Source organism: Chrysochloris asiatica, unplaced genomic scaffold (genome assembly GCF_000296735.1).
Source record: "Chrysochloris asiatica unplaced genomic scaffold, ChrAsi1.0 scaffold00042, whole genome shotgun sequence".
In the NCBI taxonomy this organism is placed as follows: Eukaryota; Metazoa; Chordata; class Mammalia; order Afrosoricida; family Chrysochloridae; genus Chrysochloris; species Chrysochloris asiatica.
Window position 1 is genome coordinate 15,159,245 of NW_006408560.1, and position 19,437 is coordinate 15,178,681.

The following is a 19,437-nucleotide window of genomic DNA, read 5'->3' on the forward strand; positions in this document are numbered from 1 at the left end:
CAACACTTAAATCTCCATTTCTGGCCTCCCCCCGTTCTCCAATACTAACTAGGCTTACACTTCCCTGCCTCCTTTCTGCCATCTCTTCCCTGGATCCTCTACCTCTGACCATACTCTGGCTCACTTACTGGCTGTCTCTGTCCTTAGCTTTCCGTCTTTAGACAAGTTCCTTCCCAAGTTCTAGGACCTTCCCTTACCTTTTTGTTAGTCTTGATAAGCTGGATAACTTCATAGTATACCTTTCTCCATAGCAGCTCCTCAGCCTTCCTCCCATAGTCCACTGGGTGCAGGAACATAAGCTTGACGCAGAGCTCACGCAGCCTGGGAAAGTAGAGGAGATGAAAAAAATGGAACACAGGACTGAGGGCAAAGAGACAACTGTCAATATACCCACCAATGAATCTCTGGGCCTCTCAAAAGTCACCAAAGGGTCAACATGAGCCAAGGTAACAGAAGCCCATGAAGGCAATGGGAACCCCAAAAGGTAGAGGCAGGAAGCAATAAAAAGTCAAATCTTCATTTTCTTCCCGTTTGCCTTTCTCTTTGACCCCATGTTTCCCTTCATTATGTTATTATGATCAACTCCCATAACTCAAATGTTATTCTTATAGTGCCAGTCTATTAGATGTAGAAGCTGTATCTCCTCTCCTAGAAAAGACAGATACTTTACAGCCCATCATGGTAGCACGAGGTTAGGAAGTAAAAGAACAAAAGGGTTTCGGCTAGTGTTTCAGATGAAGGAAACAACAGAATCTGTGGTTTGGGGTCTCCAGCTTACTTGTTCCTCAGACTAATGTTCTCGGGTTTGAACACTTCTTGATAAGCGGTTTTGTTGCAAAGGATGAGGTCAAGTCGATGCACAGCCTCCACCACAGCCCTGCAAGGAAAGACAGGCAAACAGTCCTTGAGCCACATACATGGTACACACGACACCAGGATGCTGATTCTAGAGTAAAAGCTAAACAATTAAAGGTGGGGAAACCAGGAAAAGATGACAAGATGAACACCATCTCCAGTCTGATCCCACAGCCCTCCTCGGAAGGAGGATGATAACATTCAGTGACTAGAGGCCAGAGATACTGCTAATCAACCTACCACACCCTCCACAATAAAGGAAAACCTGGCCCCAAGTATCAAGGAGCTCTGGTAGCATAGTGGTTATGAATCAGGCTGCTAACCTCAGGGTCAGCAGTTCAAAACTACCAGCTGTTCCACAAAAGATTTACAGCCTCAGAAACCCTGTACAGGGTCACTATGAGTCGGAACTAACTCCACGGCACATAACAACAAGTATCAAAAGTGTCATAGCAAAGAAACTAGGTAATACAGGCTGTGGTACCAGGCAGAAAATGTAGGGATTGAACCCAGTTGTATCTTTTGAACTCTGGGACTTTGGGTAAATTACCTAACCTCCTTAAACCTTAGTTACATCAATTAAAATAGATGATAATAAACAGCAGCTAGTTCAGAGGACTGCTGTGAGGATAAAATAATTTATATACAGCACTGGTACACAACAGGCAATCAATACGTAATGGTGGAATGAGTGGATTATTATTATGTAAGGAGTTATTATCTGACATAAAGGAAAGGCATCCCTACTATACAATTCTGCTCTGAAATAGTGGGATATGAAAAGGAGGAGGGGATTCCTGAGCAGCTTAGTAGTAAGGTAGATCACCTTTCACCACCCTATCCAGTCCCATAGATTCTACTAAAGAACTGTTCATCACACTGTTAAGACTATAGGCTCTGGAACAAGACTGCATAGGTCCAAATCATGGTTCTACTCCTTACCAGCTAAGTGATCCTGAACAAAACACCTAACTTTGGAAATCCTATCCAAGATCACTATGTGTCACAGCCAACTCGACAGCACACAACAATATAATTAACTGGGAACATGGGCTCTGTAGCATAAGCACTAGATTGCTAAAGAGAAGGTCGGCAGTTCAAACCCACCAACCGCTCTACAAGAGAAAGATGAGGCTTTCTGCTCCTGCAAATTTACAGCCTCAGAAACTCCCCCATACAGCAGGGATGGGGAACTTTTTTTCTGCCGAGATTCATTTGGATATTTATAACATCATTCACGGGCCATACAAGATTATCAACTGCTATAATGTGATGGCTGGAACTGCAGCTGCCTTGGCAGGGCCAGACCAAATGATTTCACAGGTCTTGCATGACCCACAGGCTGGATATTCCTCAATCCTGCTATACAGAATCCCTGTGAATCGGAACCAAAGGCACTTAACAGCCATTAACTAATTGGTGTTTAGGAAGGATCAGTAATTGGAAAATATGGCCTTGGTGATAGAAATGATGCTGGAGATCTCATGATAGATATAAAAGTCAACTATACATGTGGACTTCATTATATGGAATACATGGAATCCAACTGATCTATCTGTGGGAAGAGTAGGTGGAGAAGCTCAGCATCATCAGCTAAACCAAGGCCCAGGGCCGACTATGAAACAGACCATCAACTGCTTATATGCAAGTTCAGGCTGAAGCAGAAGAAAATTAAAAGAAGTCCTCATGAGCTAAAATATGACCTTGAATATATCCCATCTGAATTTAAAGGCTATCACAAGAACAGATTTGATGTATTAGACACTAAGGACAGAAGATGAGAAAAATTGTGAGATGACATCAAGAACATCATACAGGAAGAAAGCAAAAGTCATCAGAGCAAATTGTATGTCAGAAGAGATATTGAAACTTGTTCTTGAGCATAAAGAAGTTAAAGTGAATGGGAGAAATGAGGAAGTAAACGAGCTGAACAGAAAATTTCAAAGGGCAGCTTGAAAGAAAAAGTGAACAATTACAATGAAATGTGCAAAGACCTGGAGTTAAAAAACCAAAAGGAAATAACACACTTGGCATTTCACAAACTGAAAGAACTGAAGAAAAAATTCAAGCATCAAGTTATGATACTGAAAGATTCTAGTGGTTACGAATCGGACTGCGAGCTGCAAGGTTGGCAGTTCGAAACTACCAGCTGTTCCACGGGAGAAAGATAAGGCTTTCAGTTCCCATAAAGATTTACAGCCTCAGAAACCCTGTACAGGGTTGCTATGAGTCAAAACAGACTCCACGGCACATAACCATCACCACCACATGGGCAAAATATTAAACAATGCAGGAAGCATCAGAAGATGGAAAGAATACAGTGTCACTGCACCAGTAAGAAATGGTTGATGTTCAGTCAGCTAAGTGGCTCCAGGAATTGACGGAATAGAAACTGAAATCTTTCAAGAAACTGATGCAGCACTGGAGGTGCTGACTCTTGTCTATGCCAAGGAATTTGAAATAGCTACCTAGCCAACTGATTGGAAGAAATTCATGTTTGTGCCCATTACAAAGAAAGGTGACCCAATAGAATGCAAAAATCATCAAACAATATCATTAATATCAATGCAAGTAAAATTTTGCTAAACATAATTAAAAAACAACTGCGATATTACATCAACAGGGAGCTGCCAGAAATTCAAGCCAGGTTCAAAAGAGGACAAGGAATATCACTACTGACATTGATTGATCCTGGCTAAAAGCAGAGAATACCAGTAGGATGTTTTCTAGTGCTTTTATTAACTATGCAAAAGCATTCAACTATGTAGATCATAACAAACTATGGATAACACTGTGAAGAATAGATATTTCAGAACACTTACCAAGAGGCAAGTCGTTCAAAAAGAACAATGAGATATTGAAAGGTTTAAAAATCAAAAGAGGTATACAACCAGGGTTGTATCCTTTCACCATACTTACTCAATCTGTACAATATGAAAAAAGTGGCATCAGAATTGGAAGAAGACTCATTAACAACCTACAAAATGCAGATGATACAACCTTGCTTGCTGAAGTGGACTTAAAATACTTACTGATGAAGACCAAAGCCTTCAGTATGGATTGTACCTCAATGAAAAGAAAATGAAAATCCTCACAACTGGACCAATAAATCATGACAAACGGACAAAAGACTGAAGTTGTCAAAGACTTCATTTTGCTTGGATCCACAATCAACACTCATAACGCAGCAGTCAAGAAATCAAAGGATACTGTTAAAATACAAACAAATACTGTTGAGTGATGAAGCATGCAGGGGACTGTAATCATTGCAATGAAACGAAATATGATAGGATGAGTGTAAAACTGATCTTCCCCCATGTAAATTATCATTCAATTCACAATAAAACCTTTTTTTAAAAAAAGAAATCAAAGGATATATTGCATTAGACAAATCTGCTGCAAAAGACCTATTAAAAGTGTTAAAGAGCAAATATATCAATTTGAGGACTAAGGTGAGCTGACACAAGCTCATAAGCATTTGGAAGTTGAACAATGAATAAGGAAGTCCACAGAAAAATCGATGCATCTGAATTATGGTGTTAACAAACATTAAAAATACCATGAACTAAAAAAACATAGCTTTAGAAAAAAAAAAAAATACCATGAACTTCCAGAAGAACAGACAAATCTGTTTTAAAAGAAGTACAGCCATATTCAATAGTAATTGTTATGACTAATTGCAACTGTCAACAATTGTAAAGGTATAAGTTTTGTAACAAAAATGGGAGAATAAATTAATCTTACAGTCCAGAAACAGAAGACCTTCAAAGGAAAAGAGCACAAGCAGAATGCGAGACTCCTATCCAGAGAAGCAGTGACACCAGAGATGGAGGCAAAGATGAGGACATGGAGAGAAGGAGCAGCTGAGGACTCTTAACTCATGGAAAGAGAGGGAATGAGAGCTGGCGGCCAGGAGGTAGGCTTGCAGAATATGCCCTTTGGTTGTTTAAATTATTATATATTCCTGAGAGTTTTGGGGTCCATCTCCCCACCATGCCCCACCCCCCAAAAAAAGAAAAACAGAGGGAATGGAAGCAAATACTGTCTGATGATGATGCACGGAGATTATAATCATTGCAATGAAATGATGGTATAAAGCTGATGTTCTCCCACGTAAACTATCACTCAGTTCTCAATAAATAAAAAAAAATTTTTAATGGAAAAAAAAACATACAGCCAGAATACTCCTTGGATGCAAGGATGGCAAGACTTCGTCTTTCCTACTTTGGACATGTTGTCAAGAAGGATCAGTCCCTGGAGAAGGACACTGTGCTTGGTAAAGTGGAGGATCAGGAAAAGAGGAAGACCTTCAACAAGATGGACTGACATAGTGATAGCAACAATGGATTCAAACACAACAATAATTGTGAGGATGACACAGGATCGGGCAGTGTTTTGTTCTTTCATGCACAGGATCACTATGAGTTCGAACAGACTCGAGGACACCTAACAACGCAACAACAATCTGTTCTAGCATCCCTTCTGTTGAATTTTCTTGAGTGCTTAAAAAATTTCAGAACTTCATTTGTGTCGACAATTAAGTTATGGGAGTTTTCCAAATTTACTGCAGTGCTGAATGGCAGGTTCATAGTGTTGACAACACATTTAACTTGGGCAGAGAACTCAGACCTTCCTTCCCCAGTTTCCTGCCACCACCTTTGCTGTAATAATAATAAAAACAAACTGGCTGCCTTAAATTTCTACACTGCTCAAAGCCAAAAATTACAAGGAGAGAGACCCAGGTGAACATATGTAAAGTACATACTCAAATACACCAGCTAAGGTCAGTAAGACCTGTTAAGGTAGTAGATTGAGAAAGAATTAGATTTGAGAAGGACAAAAAGGATGACCAGAGCCAACCACAAAAGCTGGAGACTAGTAAGGAATGTTGCAGACAATGCCTACACTCTGTCTGACATGCAGTGCTGACACTCAACAGCATAACAAGGCACACGTGCCACCCCCAGCTAACTCCTTACTTGCCTGAGGATGGCTTGAGGCAGTCCACAGTGGATGCCCAGGACTTCTGGAATGGATCACATTTCTATTTTTGGAGCAGTCTAAGTTCCACTCTGCCTTCTGGCTTACAAAGTCATGGCAAGCAGGATCCTCTTCTCAGAGAAAAGACAACATGCTCTTGATCCTTTCACTGCCAAGATGGGGGCCAAGGCTCTAAAGATAGTTTCCTTAAGCAAACATCCTTGTTCTATATTGCCTGAATTAAATGAAATCTTCAAACTCCTCTCACTAATACAGGGCAACAACGCAACTAGGTCTCTATGCTTTATTCCATTCTGATCCAGTTCTGGGACTCATGTTCCAGCTGCTCTACCCCCCAGCTCCTCAACCCAGGGTGGGAAAAGCTCACACTGGCCTGTTCGCAACAGAAGGGTGAAGATATGACTTGAGGAGTGTGGGTTTGTTATGTGCCGTTGAGTTGGTTCCGACTCATAGCGACCCTGCTAGTAAGGTTTCCGAGGCTGTAAGTCTTTAGGGGAGCAGAAAGCCTCATCTTTCTCCCGTGAAACAGCTGGTAGTTTCAAACTACTGACCCTGAGGTTAGCAGCCCAATTTGTAACCACTATGCTACCAGAGCTCCTTAGGAGTGTGAGTAGCACCGTGGAACTCAGAAACCAGGAATGGAAGTTGCCTGGCAAGGGCTGCAGTCATGAGGCTGGGAGAAAAGACACGACTCAGGAGTCCCCAAATGCCTTGTTGCAGTGGGCTCTCCTGTCGAAAGAACACCCTGAACCCAAAGTCCTTCATGGCCTTTCCAATCCAACACTAGATTGCCAGCCTCTTTCTTCTCATTTGTTGTTGTTATGTGCGGTGGAGTCGGTTCCGACCCATAGCGACCCTGCACAGGGTTTCCGAGGCTGTAAATCTTTACGGGAGCAGAAAGCCTCATCTTTCTCCCGTGGAACAGCTGGTAGTTTCGAACTGCCGACCCTGAAGTTCACAGCCCGATTCGTAACAACTACGCTACCAGTGATCCTTTTCTTCTCATTTAGACTCTTAAAATTAGTCATAAATGACTTCAGGAGCTTATCCAACCCAAATCACTCCTTTTAAGGACAAGGAAACTGAGACTCAAGGTCACACAGAATATGCAAAGCAAAGACCTCAACCTGGTTCTCTTTGACTTCAGTCCGGGTCTCTGTTAGGTCCTACTCGCAGGAATCCCCACAGGGTTCTAAGCACCGTTCCCTTCCGGGTTTTTCTACATTACCGCCCCACCCTCACCTCTCTAGTCCTCCCAGCCCCCAATTCCCATTCTTTTAGCACCAAATCCGCACACCTCAGTGCCGCCCCAAGTTCACTGCGGACAAGACTCCTCCACGTGCTCCCCTCCAAACCTCCCACCCACCCAATTCCTCCTTTAAACTCCATCCCGGTTACTGAGCCCCGCCCCTTCTGCTCCCTCCAAAATTGCACCCTCCTTCCTCATCCGCACCCCAACCCAGCACCTGCCCCCGCCCGTCCCGGCGGCCCCGCCCCTCGCGGTTCCCCCACTTTCCTCCGCTGCTGCACTCCAGCCCCGGCCCCTCTCACCGGTAAAGCCGCTTAGTGTGGAGGACCTTTGCTTCGGGCTCGCTGCTCTCCCCTGTCGGGGGGCCTTGGCTCATGGTGCCCGGGTCCGGGGACGGCTCCCGGTCACAGGCCCCCGACACCCACCGCTACCGCCACCATTGCCGTCTCCGGCCGTAGCCGCAGCCGCCACCGCTGCCGGCCCTGTTCGGCCGCCATCGCTGTGAGGCGGCTGCCCGCGACAGCTCCTCCTCCGCCTGCTAAATCTCGCGATATCAGCCCACAGTTGTAGGCCAGTCAAGTTGTAGGCTGCTGTCAAATCTCGCGAAACTCGTTTCACTCCCGGGAAGTTGCCAGAACTAAGTCTGGGCAGCATGGCCTCTTTCAGGCTTCACCAAGCGCTTACGAAAAACTTTATTGACAAAGCTGCCGGAGGACGGACAGTGGACTCCGTGAAGAGCCTTGAAGCCAAACTGGATTAGGGGGCAGGAGAGCTCACAGCTAGGATCGCCCCAATGGTTTTTTGACCCATCCTTCTTCCTCTCATCCACCTTTCCATTTGAGCCGAGACTCTTTCAGATTACTAGAGTGATGTCAATCTCCCTTTTTCTCATAATAATAATAATAAAGGTATGTTAAAATTTTCTTGGAAAGGGTCAAACAGTTAGGCGTTAAACCCGGTAAAATATGACTTTTTTTTTCCGGCACCTCAAGGAGCTCTGGTAGCGTAGTGGTTACGAATAGAATAGGGCTGCTAACCTCAGAGTCAGCAGTTTGAAACTACCAGCTGTTCCACAGGAGAAAGATGAGATTTTCTGCTCCCGTAAAGATTTACAGCCTCGGAAACCCTGTACAGGGTCGCTATGAGTCGGAATCAACTCAACAACAACCAGCACCTCACCCTTCAACTCCCCCTCCCAAAGATTTCCAGCTTGCATCTATCTCTCACCAATACACCAAACGTTTATTGAATTCCTGCTGTCTTCCAGCCACCATACTGGGAACACAGAAATGAGCAAGCTAAATACTAACCCTGCTTTCACAGTTTCAAGTGACTTTATGGATAGACCCCATAGGAATAAGAAGCCACTCTCTCTACCACTCTCTCAGGTTGGAAGGATCGCTGGATTCCTATTGCTCTCTTAACCTTGTTATTGTTGTTAAGTGCCATACAGTCCATTCTGACTCATAGCAACCCTATATAGGGTTGAGTTTGAACCGCCAACTGTAGGGTTCAAACCGACCTTGCAGTCCAGATAAATTAAAAGGTAAGGTGATCCTGGGACTATTTACAGGTGTCCTGGTGTGGCACTACGGTTGATGTGCTGGACTGCAAGATAGGTTTAAACCACAAGGTCAGTGGCTCAAGCTCACCTGCCGCTCCTTGGAAACCCTATATAGGCTCACTATGAGTCGCAAACAACTGGACAGTACTTAACAGCAACAGCAATGGGAATATGAATTCCCCTTCCACAACTGTGCTCTTGGTTCCAGCCCCATGATCTTTCTGTTCCTGAAACAGCCTAAGTCCTTCCTACTGTTGGCCTTTCATTTGTTGCTCTGCCTGGAACACTCATATTTCTGTTTTCCCATCAGATCTCTACTCATATGTCACCCTGTCAAAGAGATTTTCCTTACTGAAATGATCTTTTTGGTTTAGTAATAGAACATAAGTTCCTCAAGAACTTGCTCTCTTCTGTGTCAGTACCTATAATGCTGTTACATGCCACTGACTCTTTTCTGACTCATAGTGACCCTGTATAGGTTTTCCAAAGCTGTAAATCTTTGTAGGAGCAGAGAACCTCATCTTGTCTCCCTCAGAGTGGCTGATGGACTTGAATCCATAACCCCATAGCTCACAGTCCAGTGCTTAGCCACCGTGCTCCCCAAACCTAGAATAATACCTAACAATAGGTGCTCAATAAATATTTATTGACTGAATAAATGTACAGATTCCACATTTTACTTGGCATACCAATCTATTCCAGATACCACTGGATATATAAATCCACGCTCCCCCAATCTGCTTTTGTAACTGGAAGTCCCTACACATCCCACATGCCTACAAAACTCACTAATGTCTATGCCCAGCTGCACCCCATTTTCAGAAAGGGTGAAGTCCCTCCTTTAATGCTTTTTCTGTCGGCCAACTCAGTTGAGAAGGGCCTGTCCCTTTAATCTGGGCCCCACCTGCTCTGGTCAGACTGGTTTGGAGACATAGGTAAAGGGAGGGAGACAGAGAGAGAAATACTTGTAGAGTCAGCAGAGAACTGAACAGCTCCTTCCCAGATGCCTGGAACCCTCCACCTCTCTCCAGATGGAAAGTAAGAGGGTGTCATGGGTCCAAACTGTGAGGAATAGAAGGGTCCTTGAGGAGGAAAGAGCAGTGAGGTGGAGAATGAAAGGCAGGGTGGGGAGAAAGGCTGAAAGGAGGTATGGGAAACTGCCCCAGTTAGACCTGGAAGTTGGGAATGGACAGAGCCAGCCCTGTGGATGTACTGAGGTGGGTTAGTGAGGAGTTTGGAAACTAACCAAGTACCCAGATTGGAGCTGAGGAGGATAGCTAGGTCCTTGGGACAGATTTATTGGCAAATCACTGGCATTGGCAGAACAGTTCCAAGTGGTGGTCTACAGAAAGAAGAGGAGGTAGGAAAATGGGGTTGGAGGGTGGCAGGGGTGGCAGGCAGCTTCTCTGATCACAGTGAAATATTTGGTGAGAAGCTCTTGGTAAAGTTCTAGACATCTCTTCTTTCTCCCATCCCTAGATTAAGGTGGTAATGACCCCAGGGGTTTTGGTGGAGGGAGTTAGAAGGCGTGGGTAGGTTGCTGAGGCCACAGCTGCCAGAACCTGGTGCCCCCTGAGTCACCCTCTCCTGCTGGATGTCGAAAGGGTTCCTCCATTTCAGCTACTCACTTCCCTCTCACCTTCCTCTGTTTCAAACAGGCCTTTGAACTGGTTCATTTCATTTTGACTCCTGCTGAGAATTTACATTTCCATCCCAGATATATATTAAATCAGAATTTCTAGTTTAACAATATCCCCAGGTGATTCTTAAGATCTGGGAATCTATAACAATTGCCTGAGGATCTTGTTAAAATGTAGATTCAGATTCAGTATATCTGGGGTGGAAAGGCAAATTCCTAGCAATGGGCTATATTGGAATGAACTGGATCAAAGCCTGGGTTTCCACACCTTTCTCCAGAAGGAGCTCAAGCCCATAAGGCTGCCCTAAGTGCCAGAGGACAGAGGTGTCTGACAAATCTTTCCTGTTCCTCCAGGGTGACATGACCTGGCTGTAGACCTCAGAACTGAAACCTCAGGATGACAGAACCTGAGAACTTAGCCCTGCTGGAAATGAAGGGGTCTGAGGCTCCAGAAAAGAGCCCACCCCAGACTTTGGTTCCTAATGGCCGGCAGCTGGAAGGGGAAGGTGGAGCTGAGTCCCCAAGAGTTGAGTCCCCCAGATTGGAGTCTTCAGTTGGGTCTCCCATGGCTGGGGAGGGGATTGAGAATGGCCTAGACAGCACAGTGAGTGAGGCTGCCACCTTGCCCTGGGGGACTGGCCCTCAGCCCAGTGCCCCATTCCTGGATCCCCCTGGCTGGCGGGGCATTGAGCCAGAGCTCCTGGAATCAGAGCCACCTACCAAGCCTGAGGAACTACATGAAGATGAAGATGATGTGAACCTGTTGCCTGAGAAGGCAGCCCGGGCCTTTGTGCCCATTGACCTTCAATGCGTTGAGCTGAGGCCCCAGGAGGATCTCATCGTGCGCTGCGAGTCAGGAGAGGAAGAGCGCCGTGCCTTCCTGCCCGCCCGGGCCAGCTACCCTGAGCCCCCTGAGCACAAGTGGGTGGAGGCAGTGGTGAGACCACCTAGCAAGTCCTGCAGGGGCTGTGGGAGCCATGAAGGGCTGAGGGCCGTGGCTTCAGTAGGAGCTGCCCTCGTCCTCTTCCCCTGCCTACTGTATGGGGCATATGCCTTCCTGCCCTTTGATGCACCACGGCTGCCCACCATGAGTTCTCGCCTGATCAACACGTTGCGCTGCGGGGTCTTTGCCACCTTCCCCATCGTGCTGGGTGAGTTTGGGATCCTTTAGAAGAAAAGGGGCATCTGGGAACATGACTTGAGGAGGGCAGGGCCTGCCTGGTTTGGGGAGTAGGAGGGTTTCCCTTCATATGGGCTGGACCTGCCCACCTATGTCCACCCTTTTTCAGGACCATCTCAGCTCCACTGTGTACAACCTAGCACTTTACTTCTGAGGGGCCTGTACCCTCTATTCTGAACCCTGTCTCCAGCTTCTAACGTTCCTTCCCCCTGCCTTTCCTGACCCTTATGTGCTCCCACCCCCACTCCCAGGGATCCTGGTATATGGGCTGAGCCTGCTGTGCTTTTCTGCTCTACGGCCTTTTGGGGAGCCCCGGCGGGAGGTGGAGATCCACCGGCGATATGTGGCCCAGTCCATACAGCTCTTCATCCTCTACTTCTTCAACCTGGCCGTGCTTTCCACCTACCTGACCCAGGACACCCTCAAGCTGCTCCCATTGCTCACTGGTCTCTTTGCCATCTCCAGGTGAGTTGGGGCTGAGGATGGAGCATCATGGGGTGGTGATGCTAGAGGGACCCAGGCATCTGAATGGCTGGAGAGCCAGGTGCTGGGAGCATTCTGGATTCTGCATCACTTAAAGTGAGCAGTGAGTCCACTTTCTCCCTTGTTCCTTACCTCACCTGATGGCAGGTGATCAGCTCCTATGTCTTCTAGGCATCATCTAGTTTAACCTCCCACTCCTCTGTGCACTCTGCTCAGGTGGCCATTTGACCTCTTTTGAACACTTTTAGATAAAGTACTCAATTCTTTACAAAGCAATCTGTATTACTTTTTAAAGGTCCTGATTTGTGGTGCTGTAGGAAAATCACTGGATTGCTAGCCACAAAGTCAGTGGTTGAAACCTACCAGCCATTCCTAGGAAGCCCTATACAGGGTAGCTATACGTCAGAACCAACTTGAGGCTTGGTGGCAGTGAGTTATTGTTGCTGTGAGTGGAGCCCTGGTAGTATAATGGTTAGGTGCTGGCTGCTAAGTGAAAGGCCTGAGGTTTGAACCCACCAGTGCTCCATGGGAGAAAAGGCTTGGCAGTCTGCTCCTGTAAAGATGAGAGCCTGGGAAACTCTATGGGGCAGTTCTCTTTCACACTGGGTCTCTATGAGTCAGAATTGACTGGACAGCATACAACAATTGTTAGAAGGAGTCTCTGGGTGGTGCAAACGTGTTTCCACTTGACTACTTACTAATCAAGGAGTTGGCAGTTTGTACTCACCCAGTGGCACCACAAAAGGTCTGGTGGTCTGCTTCCGTGAAAACTAAAGTCAAGAAAACCCTATGGGGTTTAGTTCTACTATGTAGTTACTTTGCTGTTCTGAGCCCTCTCCTCTGGGCAGGAGATTCTCCTACTGTCTATGGGAACCCTGCAAGGGTACTGTCCTGTCCATGCAAACTGTGGTCACATTAGCTCTCATGGAAGCCTCATTATTCTTCTTTCATTTAGAGTCTTCAGGCCCCTGAAATCCTTAGGTTTTTTCCACATGAACAGATAACCTGGAAGGAACCTTTGAATTTCTGAACCAAACTGCTGACCTTTTCATTTTTCCTGACTACATTTCCTCTTGTTACTTTCAATATAGGTTTCCAGGTAGCTTAACTGCTAAAATATTACTCCTTATATCAAGCTAAAATTTGCCTTCTGGTCACTTCTGATTGTAGTCTAGTGGTCGACTGTCCCTCCAGCCTCCTAACCATCATGCACCTTTGCATTTTCTCCTAGTAGATATTTCCCAAGATAAGTAGCTATGTTCCTGCTCTGGTAACCCATCTCCCATCTCCTTCTTGGGGGATGCTGTTTTCAGGTAGAAGTTGATTTAAATACAATCATCGAAGACCTGAAGGGAGGTGCTGATGATCTATCTATCTGGCCCAGTCCTCCCATTATATTGCATCAGAATCCGGATCCCTTCCCTCTCCTATCAGGGTCCTTTTTTCTATATTTTGGGCAAGTTATGTAAGCATTTTGTGCCTGTTTCATCATCTATAAAATGGAATTGTTGTGAGGGTTAAATGGATTAATTCCTGTAGAATACTTACAACACTCAGGCATTTGGTAAAGTTTTGATGAATGTGGAATCTTATTATTATGCCATGTGGCCTCCTGGGAGAGTCTAGAAACAGTAGTTACTCTTCTCTCCCTTTCACAGGTGAAAAAGCAGACATGTCAATTTTGTAATAAGTGGTTGTCCTTCATATATGTACTAAGAAAATGCGGTCCCACCCACCATTAAAGGACATGACATGCATTTTTTTTTTCCAAAAGGGGAAATTTAGCTGGCTAGATTCTCCTCTTTCCCTTCATCCCTTTCAAAAGGCAAGAGGCTTCAGTTCAAATCACAGTTTTGCTGTTTTAAAAATGTGTGACCTTGAACCAGTCTAACTTAACCCCTTTAGAACCTTAGTTTCTTCATCTGCAGGAGAGGCAATGAATAATGAAAGGTGCTGTAGATGTAAAAAAAATGAGTGAGTGCTTATATACTGATACAAAATTATCTCTAAGGTATAGTAAGTGAAAGAAAAAAAAAATCAATAAGTAGAACTACCTGTATAGTATGCTGGCGTACTTCAAAAAAGGAAGAAAACATAAACCCAAACCATTTTGCTCATATATGCATAACATATGACTCGAGGCACAAGAAATCACAATACTGGATGCCAGGAGTAGAGACTAGGGTAGTTGGTAATCCACAAAGGTAGGAAGACTTTTTACTATACTTATTGATATTTTTAAATTATGAACTATGTGACTATATACTGCCCATTCAAAAAATTCTAATTAAAATTAGAAAAATAAAGAAATAAAGAAGAGGATAAATATATGCACTTCATAGAGAGATGTGAAATCTAAATTAAATAGCAAATCTAAATTAGCTCTGGTAGCAGGAGTCCTGGTGTGATGCTAAGGGTTAATGTACTAGACTGCAAAGTCAGTTTGAACTACAAGGTCAGCGGTTCAAGCTCACCAGTCACTCCTCGGAAACCCTATACAGGATTGTTATGGGTGGGAACTGACTCGAAGGCATTTAGTGATTTCGAGTTGGTCTGCTAACCCCAAGGTCAGCAGTTAAAAACTACCTACCAGTCGTCCTGTGGGAGAAAGATAAGGCTTTCTACTCCCGTAAAGATTTACAACCTTGGAAACCCTATACAGGGGAAACCCTATACAGGGTCGCTGAGTCAAAACAGACTCCACCGCACACCACCACCACTACTACCTGGCACATTGTAAGTGCATAAACAGTGGCTGTTATTGGGATATCTGCCTTACCTACCAACCCTTTTCTGCTTCCCTCACGGTGTTCTCCCTACAATCAGTCTACCGTCTTCCCTAGAGGATTGTTGGTATTGGCTGATATCTACTGGGTCCCGACTCATGGTGACCCTATGCACAATAGGATGGGACTGCTGTGACCCATAAGGTAGCCCGACCCTTTCTTGCTTCTCCAGGCTAATATACTGGCTGACCTTTGCCGTGGGCCGCTCCTTCCGAGGCTTTGGCTATGGCCTGACATTCCTGCCACTGCTGGCCATGCTGGTGTGGAACCTCTACTACATGTTCGTAGTGGAGCCCGAGCGCATGCTCACTGCTGCTGAAACCCGCCTGGATTACCCTGACCACGCCCGCTCTGCCTCGGACTACAGGTCCCGCCCCTGGGGCTGAACCTCTCAAACACCGGGCTCCCGGGGTGGGTTTAGGACACTTCTCTGAACAGGTTTATGGGACCTCTACTTTGCCCCAGACCTCTACTTTGCTTCCTCTGGTACCAGTACCAGAGGAAGGAACCCTGCTATTGCCCCAACAGGGGTCCCATCCAATCAGACCATCCCCTGCTTTTCCTTTGCCAGCAAGCTTCGTCTTTGAAGCTAGGGACAATCATGAGGGAGGGATTTTGTTTTCTTATAGGGAAAGAGGTAGACTGCCGTGTCCCTTAAGGATGCCGAGGGGCACCGGGGCCAAGAGCGGGGAGAGAAGCATGGTTCCTTCCTGAGCAACCACAGCTACTCAAGGCCCATAATGCCAGGCTCTGCCCCACTTTTCAGGTTTCACAACCAAATCCTTGACACTTGCTATGTCAGTTGTCTAAGCTGAGGACCTCAAGAAGACTGGAAATACTTCCCATGCCTAAAGATAGAGGCTGGACATGAGATCAGGCAGAACTTTGGCCCTGTGGGCCCTTTAGCCCAGAACCACTGCCTTCTCCTTTCCAACCTATTTAGGTCACTGTGAAGTCCCACCTCTAAACTGCCCACAAGTCAGGCCTCTCTCATATGGGAAAAAGGAGCAGAAATGGAGACCTGCCTCCCAACAACACAATGTCTCTGTGTGTGTGCCCAGGCTGGGAGTAGTTGTGATGCTAAATCCCAGTGTGAGTGTGTATGTGTGTGGTAAGGGGAGGGAACAATAAATTACTACCACAGTCTTTGTTGGCTTTTGTGTTTGTCTCTCAGTCACCAACATTCATTTCTTCTTTGATTCAGATGATGCCACAGAAACCTCCCAGCTCCACATGGTGGAGGGTGGCCTTGGCAAGGGAGAGAGCTAAGCCTGGTGAGGAAATGGGACCCTGAATAGAAACATGCCTCCGACTCCCATCTCTTAGCCCTTCCATTCCCTAGAACCATCCCAACAACATTTACACATTAAAAACTGGAGTTTTGTGGCGGGTGGGAAAAGTCTATTTCAACATCTCCAAGGCAGAACCAGATAGAATGCCTCTTCAGCCTGTAAGTCCCATTCAGGTGACAGTGGGGGTGGGTAACACCTCCTCCTAGCAATCACCTGGTCCCTGGTCTCCTCTTCAGAGTATGAAGAAAGCCCCACCTCAAAGTTCCTAGAGAGTTGAGGGTGGGGCTTGAGGTTCTGTCAAAAAGCAAGATGGGAAAGCAGATGGGTCAGGCCAGATCATTGACCCTCCAAACTCCAGAAGTCTGAGGCCCAGCAAGGCAGCTCCAGTGATGTCCTTCCATTTAGACAGTGGCCTTCAATTTATGGGCTGGTACTCTGAAGACTGCTTGTGGCGCAGAAGTAGAATCAGGCCTCCCCCTAGCAGCATGAGCCCTGGAGTGCCCAGAGCAACTGCCATTATGCCCAGAACTAGTGGGGACAAGGCATCCACTGGAGGGGAGCCCACGCCCAGAAGCATCGACCTAGAGCAAACAGGTTTAGGTGAAAAAGGTTTAGGTGGGAGGGTTAGGAGGTTCAGCTCCCCCACTTCAATCCCTCAAACCCTCAGCCCAGGTCCTGGCTCTCACCAGCTGAGGTAGTGTTGGTCCCAGTAGCCAGGGCCTGTGGAAACCCCAAACGTCAAATTGAAGGCACAGAAGTTCTGGGGTCCAAAGAAGGCCCGGACAATGGGTGACTGGGGGAGGGGGTATGACAAGGTGGGGTGAAGTGGAGATGCTTGACAGGACAAAGCTGATTCTCGGCCCCCCTGCTTCTGGGAGAAAGCCACTGGTCGCCACTGCATGAAGCCCGATGGCAAGGAGCCCCACAGCAGCTGGTCCAACTAGGGAGCAAGACAAGGCAAAGTGAGGAAGATTAACCCTGACCCAACCCTTTTTATCCCCTGTCTTCTCTCTGCCTCCATCTGTCATTAGAAGTGACAGGCAGTGTGTGAAGGGAAGCAGGAGTCCAAGTCCTAGGCCTGGTTCTAGAACTGACAAGCTATGCACTAGGGCCTCAATCTCTCTATACAAAGGAGGAGTTGGAGTGGATGAGTGTGGAGTCGTATTCTAGCTCTGACATCCTGCAAGTCTGCACTCAACTTCTTCTCTGAGGTCCTTGCAGATCTCTACGGCCAGAGCACAAGTCACGCAGTATTGCCTTCTGCCAGTCTCCTGCACAAAGAGCAGAGAGAGACTGGGTCCAATTGGTTAAGGTGCCCACTTAAGGAGCAGCTGACTAAAGTGTTGCTAATGTTCTATGGTTGAACATTTAGCAACACTTTAGTCAGCTGCTCCTTAAGTGAGCACATTCCCACCCATGTGTCTCTCCACTGGAAGTCTGACCTGAAAGACAGCAGGTGCATATTCATCATCAATGGAGTGTTTCTCCAGCACTGAGGGGCAGTCAGGTCCCTCGCTCAAGGTGGCTACCTCCAGCCCAAACAAGGAGCGGTTTCCTCGGGGAGAGGCCCCTACCAAGGCCATCTCCAGTTGACAGGTGTCTGCAGTGTGCAGAAGGCGAGGGGGCTGAACTGGCCGACCGGATCCAGAAAAGGCCTGGACCTAGAATGGAGGCGCAGGAGGTATGGGAAGCAGGTGAATGCCTATACTTGAGGGCCATGCCCATCACTAACCCCCACCCTCATAAACTAGCCTTGAATTTTTTCTAACACTGCAATCCTTACCCTGAAGGCCAGGCTGCCATTGACAAAAGCCTTGGTAGGGTCGGACATGGGATGACCTCGAAATGTGGCACTTAGGGTGGCAGGATCCAGGGAGTCAGAGATGTTGTTCCAGGAGAATTCAGCCAAAGAGTAAGGGGGATATGGCTTTCCTGGGAGTTTTGCTGCCACATCAGATAGGTTGGTGCTGTCAAACTCAAGCAGCTGGAGGACAGGGGTGGAAAAGGGCTGGGCTTGCCTGGGTTCAGCTTTCTCTTGGATCATCACCACCACCCTTCCCCACTCACTGGTCCCACTCCCCAGTCTTCAGTTCTTCCCTTTAATTAGGATGAACCTTCTCCTCTGCAGCTGTTCCCCATGGATCCCCCAGCCTCCTCACCCTGGTAAAGATGAGGGCAGAAGAAAACTGGATGCTGTTCTTGGGGAGTACCACCAAGCCCCCATCAGGCTCAGGGGATAGCAGGCGGCTCCAGTTGACACTCAGGGAGCTGTGGGGAGTGTTGGTGGCCACCAGCAACACTGCTGGTGGCCCCAAGCTGCTCCACACATAGTGCAGTGTGGAATTGGTGCCCACTGCCCGGATATGGAGCAAATTCTGGTGGGAACCCAGCCAGCCAGGGATGACCTCCAAAGACACCTGAAACAAGGAGTAGCATGAATAAGGAGGAAGGTTGAGTGAACAGGATCAGGGAAATACAAGACAAAGGAGAACCTTGGGGGAGAACCTCAGGGACCTAGGCAAGAGGCATAGGTATATGAGCTAAGGGAATCCTGCAGTAAGGGGCAAAGGTGAGGTGGAGATGGGGGCACAGCACGAACTACCCTGACCCTGGAGGGCGATCAGAGTACAGGATTATGAGGAAGGGAAAAATCCAACACTGGCCTGGACCAGGGTCGCCAGGACTGAGTCAGAGTCCAGACTTCACCTGGTGACAGGAAGCCCTCACATCTACCCTACTCTGAAATTCTTTCCTTTATCCATGTCTGCCTCCCCTCTCCACAGATTGCAGAGCCTTTTTTTTTTTTTTAAGAGCTTTCGTTTTTTTTCCGCAGCCAGGTCCCCACCCTTTATTTGTCCCATATTCCAGCCACCCACAAAGGTAGCATTTCCTGAAACCTTTAGCCATGGAGCGCTCACCTGGCGGGTCTTCTCCCCCAGCAGGACAAAAGGAGCTGTAGATAGAAGTAGGCTCAGGAAGAGCATGGGGCTGGGGGAACAAGGCCCCCTGCCCCAGCGGGGCTCCCCAGAGCCGCACATGCAGCCCAACTTCCGAGGAGGCACCGGGAAGTCAAGTGACTCAGATTCAGCTGATCCCTTTAAAGGGCGGAGTCACCGTGCCAGCTCTTAAAGAGAACGCCACCCTTAACTCTTATTTCGGCTAAAGTTTGAACATAGTTAGCTAGCCTTCCAGCAAGTGAGACATTCTGATTCAGATACACGGACATATTAGATTCAAGACCTAAATAGGACCCCAATAAAATTCCATGGGAAAAATAGTGCACACCAGCGGGCTCTTTTTGTCAATCTACTATTAACAATATATTTTTGTTTATATATATATATATATATATATATTGAGCTCCATGATAGTCTAGTCTTGGAGAAGA

At 46.8% G+C, this 19,437-nt stretch overlaps 3 protein-coding genes across 5 annotated transcripts in view; 1 reads left to right on the plus strand and 2 right to left on the minus strand.

The window, feature by feature from the left end:
* SMG5 (SMG5 nonsense mediated mRNA decay factor) overlaps nt 1-7,630 on the minus strand; it is a 30,422-nt gene extending 22,792 nt beyond the window's left edge. The window contains exons 1-3 of the mRNA XM_006861590.1: nt 7,408-7,630; nt 779-877; nt 198-321 (exon numbers count right to left, since the gene is read on the minus strand). Coding sequence (XP_006861652.1) covers nt 198-321; nt 779-877; nt 7,408-7,481 — 297 coding nt within the window. The 5' untranslated portion in view covers nt 7,482-7,630. The remainder of the gene's footprint in view (nt 1-197; nt 322-778; nt 878-7,407) is intronic.
* Nucleotides 7,631-10,705: 3,075 nt separating this feature from the next.
* Nucleotides 10,706-15,143, plus strand: TMEM79 (transmembrane protein 79). The gene is made up of 3 exons (XM_006861591.1): nt 10,706-11,459; nt 11,740-11,953; nt 14,930-15,143. Exons 1-3 carry the CDS (start codon nt 10,706-10,708, stop codon nt 15,141-15,143), a joined length of 1,182 nt encoding a protein of 393 aa, XP_006861653.1.
* A 1,321-nt stretch (nt 15,144-16,464) lies between these two features.
* On the minus strand, nt 16,465-19,094 carry LOC102811213 (chromosome unknown open reading frame, human C1orf85). 3 transcript variants are annotated; one of them, XM_006861593.1, is made up of 6 exons: nt 18,968-19,094; nt 18,209-18,466; nt 17,833-18,033; nt 17,492-17,710; nt 16,736-16,842; nt 16,465-16,630 (listed from the first exon to the last, which is right to left on the minus strand). In XM_006861593.1, the coding sequence occupies exons 1-6, from the start codon at nt 19,085-19,087 to the stop codon at nt 16,465-16,467; spliced, it is 1,071 nt and encodes a 356-aa protein (XP_006861655.1). In that variant the 5' UTR covers nt 19,088-19,094. The 3 variants fall into 3 exon arrangements, with proteins under 3 accessions (XP_006861655.1, XP_006861654.1, XP_006861656.1); XM_006861592.1 differs by having other exon boundaries at nt 16,736-16,989; nt 18,968-19,087; XM_006861594.1 differs by lacking the exon at nt 18,209-18,466 and having other exon boundaries at nt 16,736-16,989; nt 18,968-19,087.
* Nucleotides 19,095-19,437: the final 343 nt, after the last annotated feature.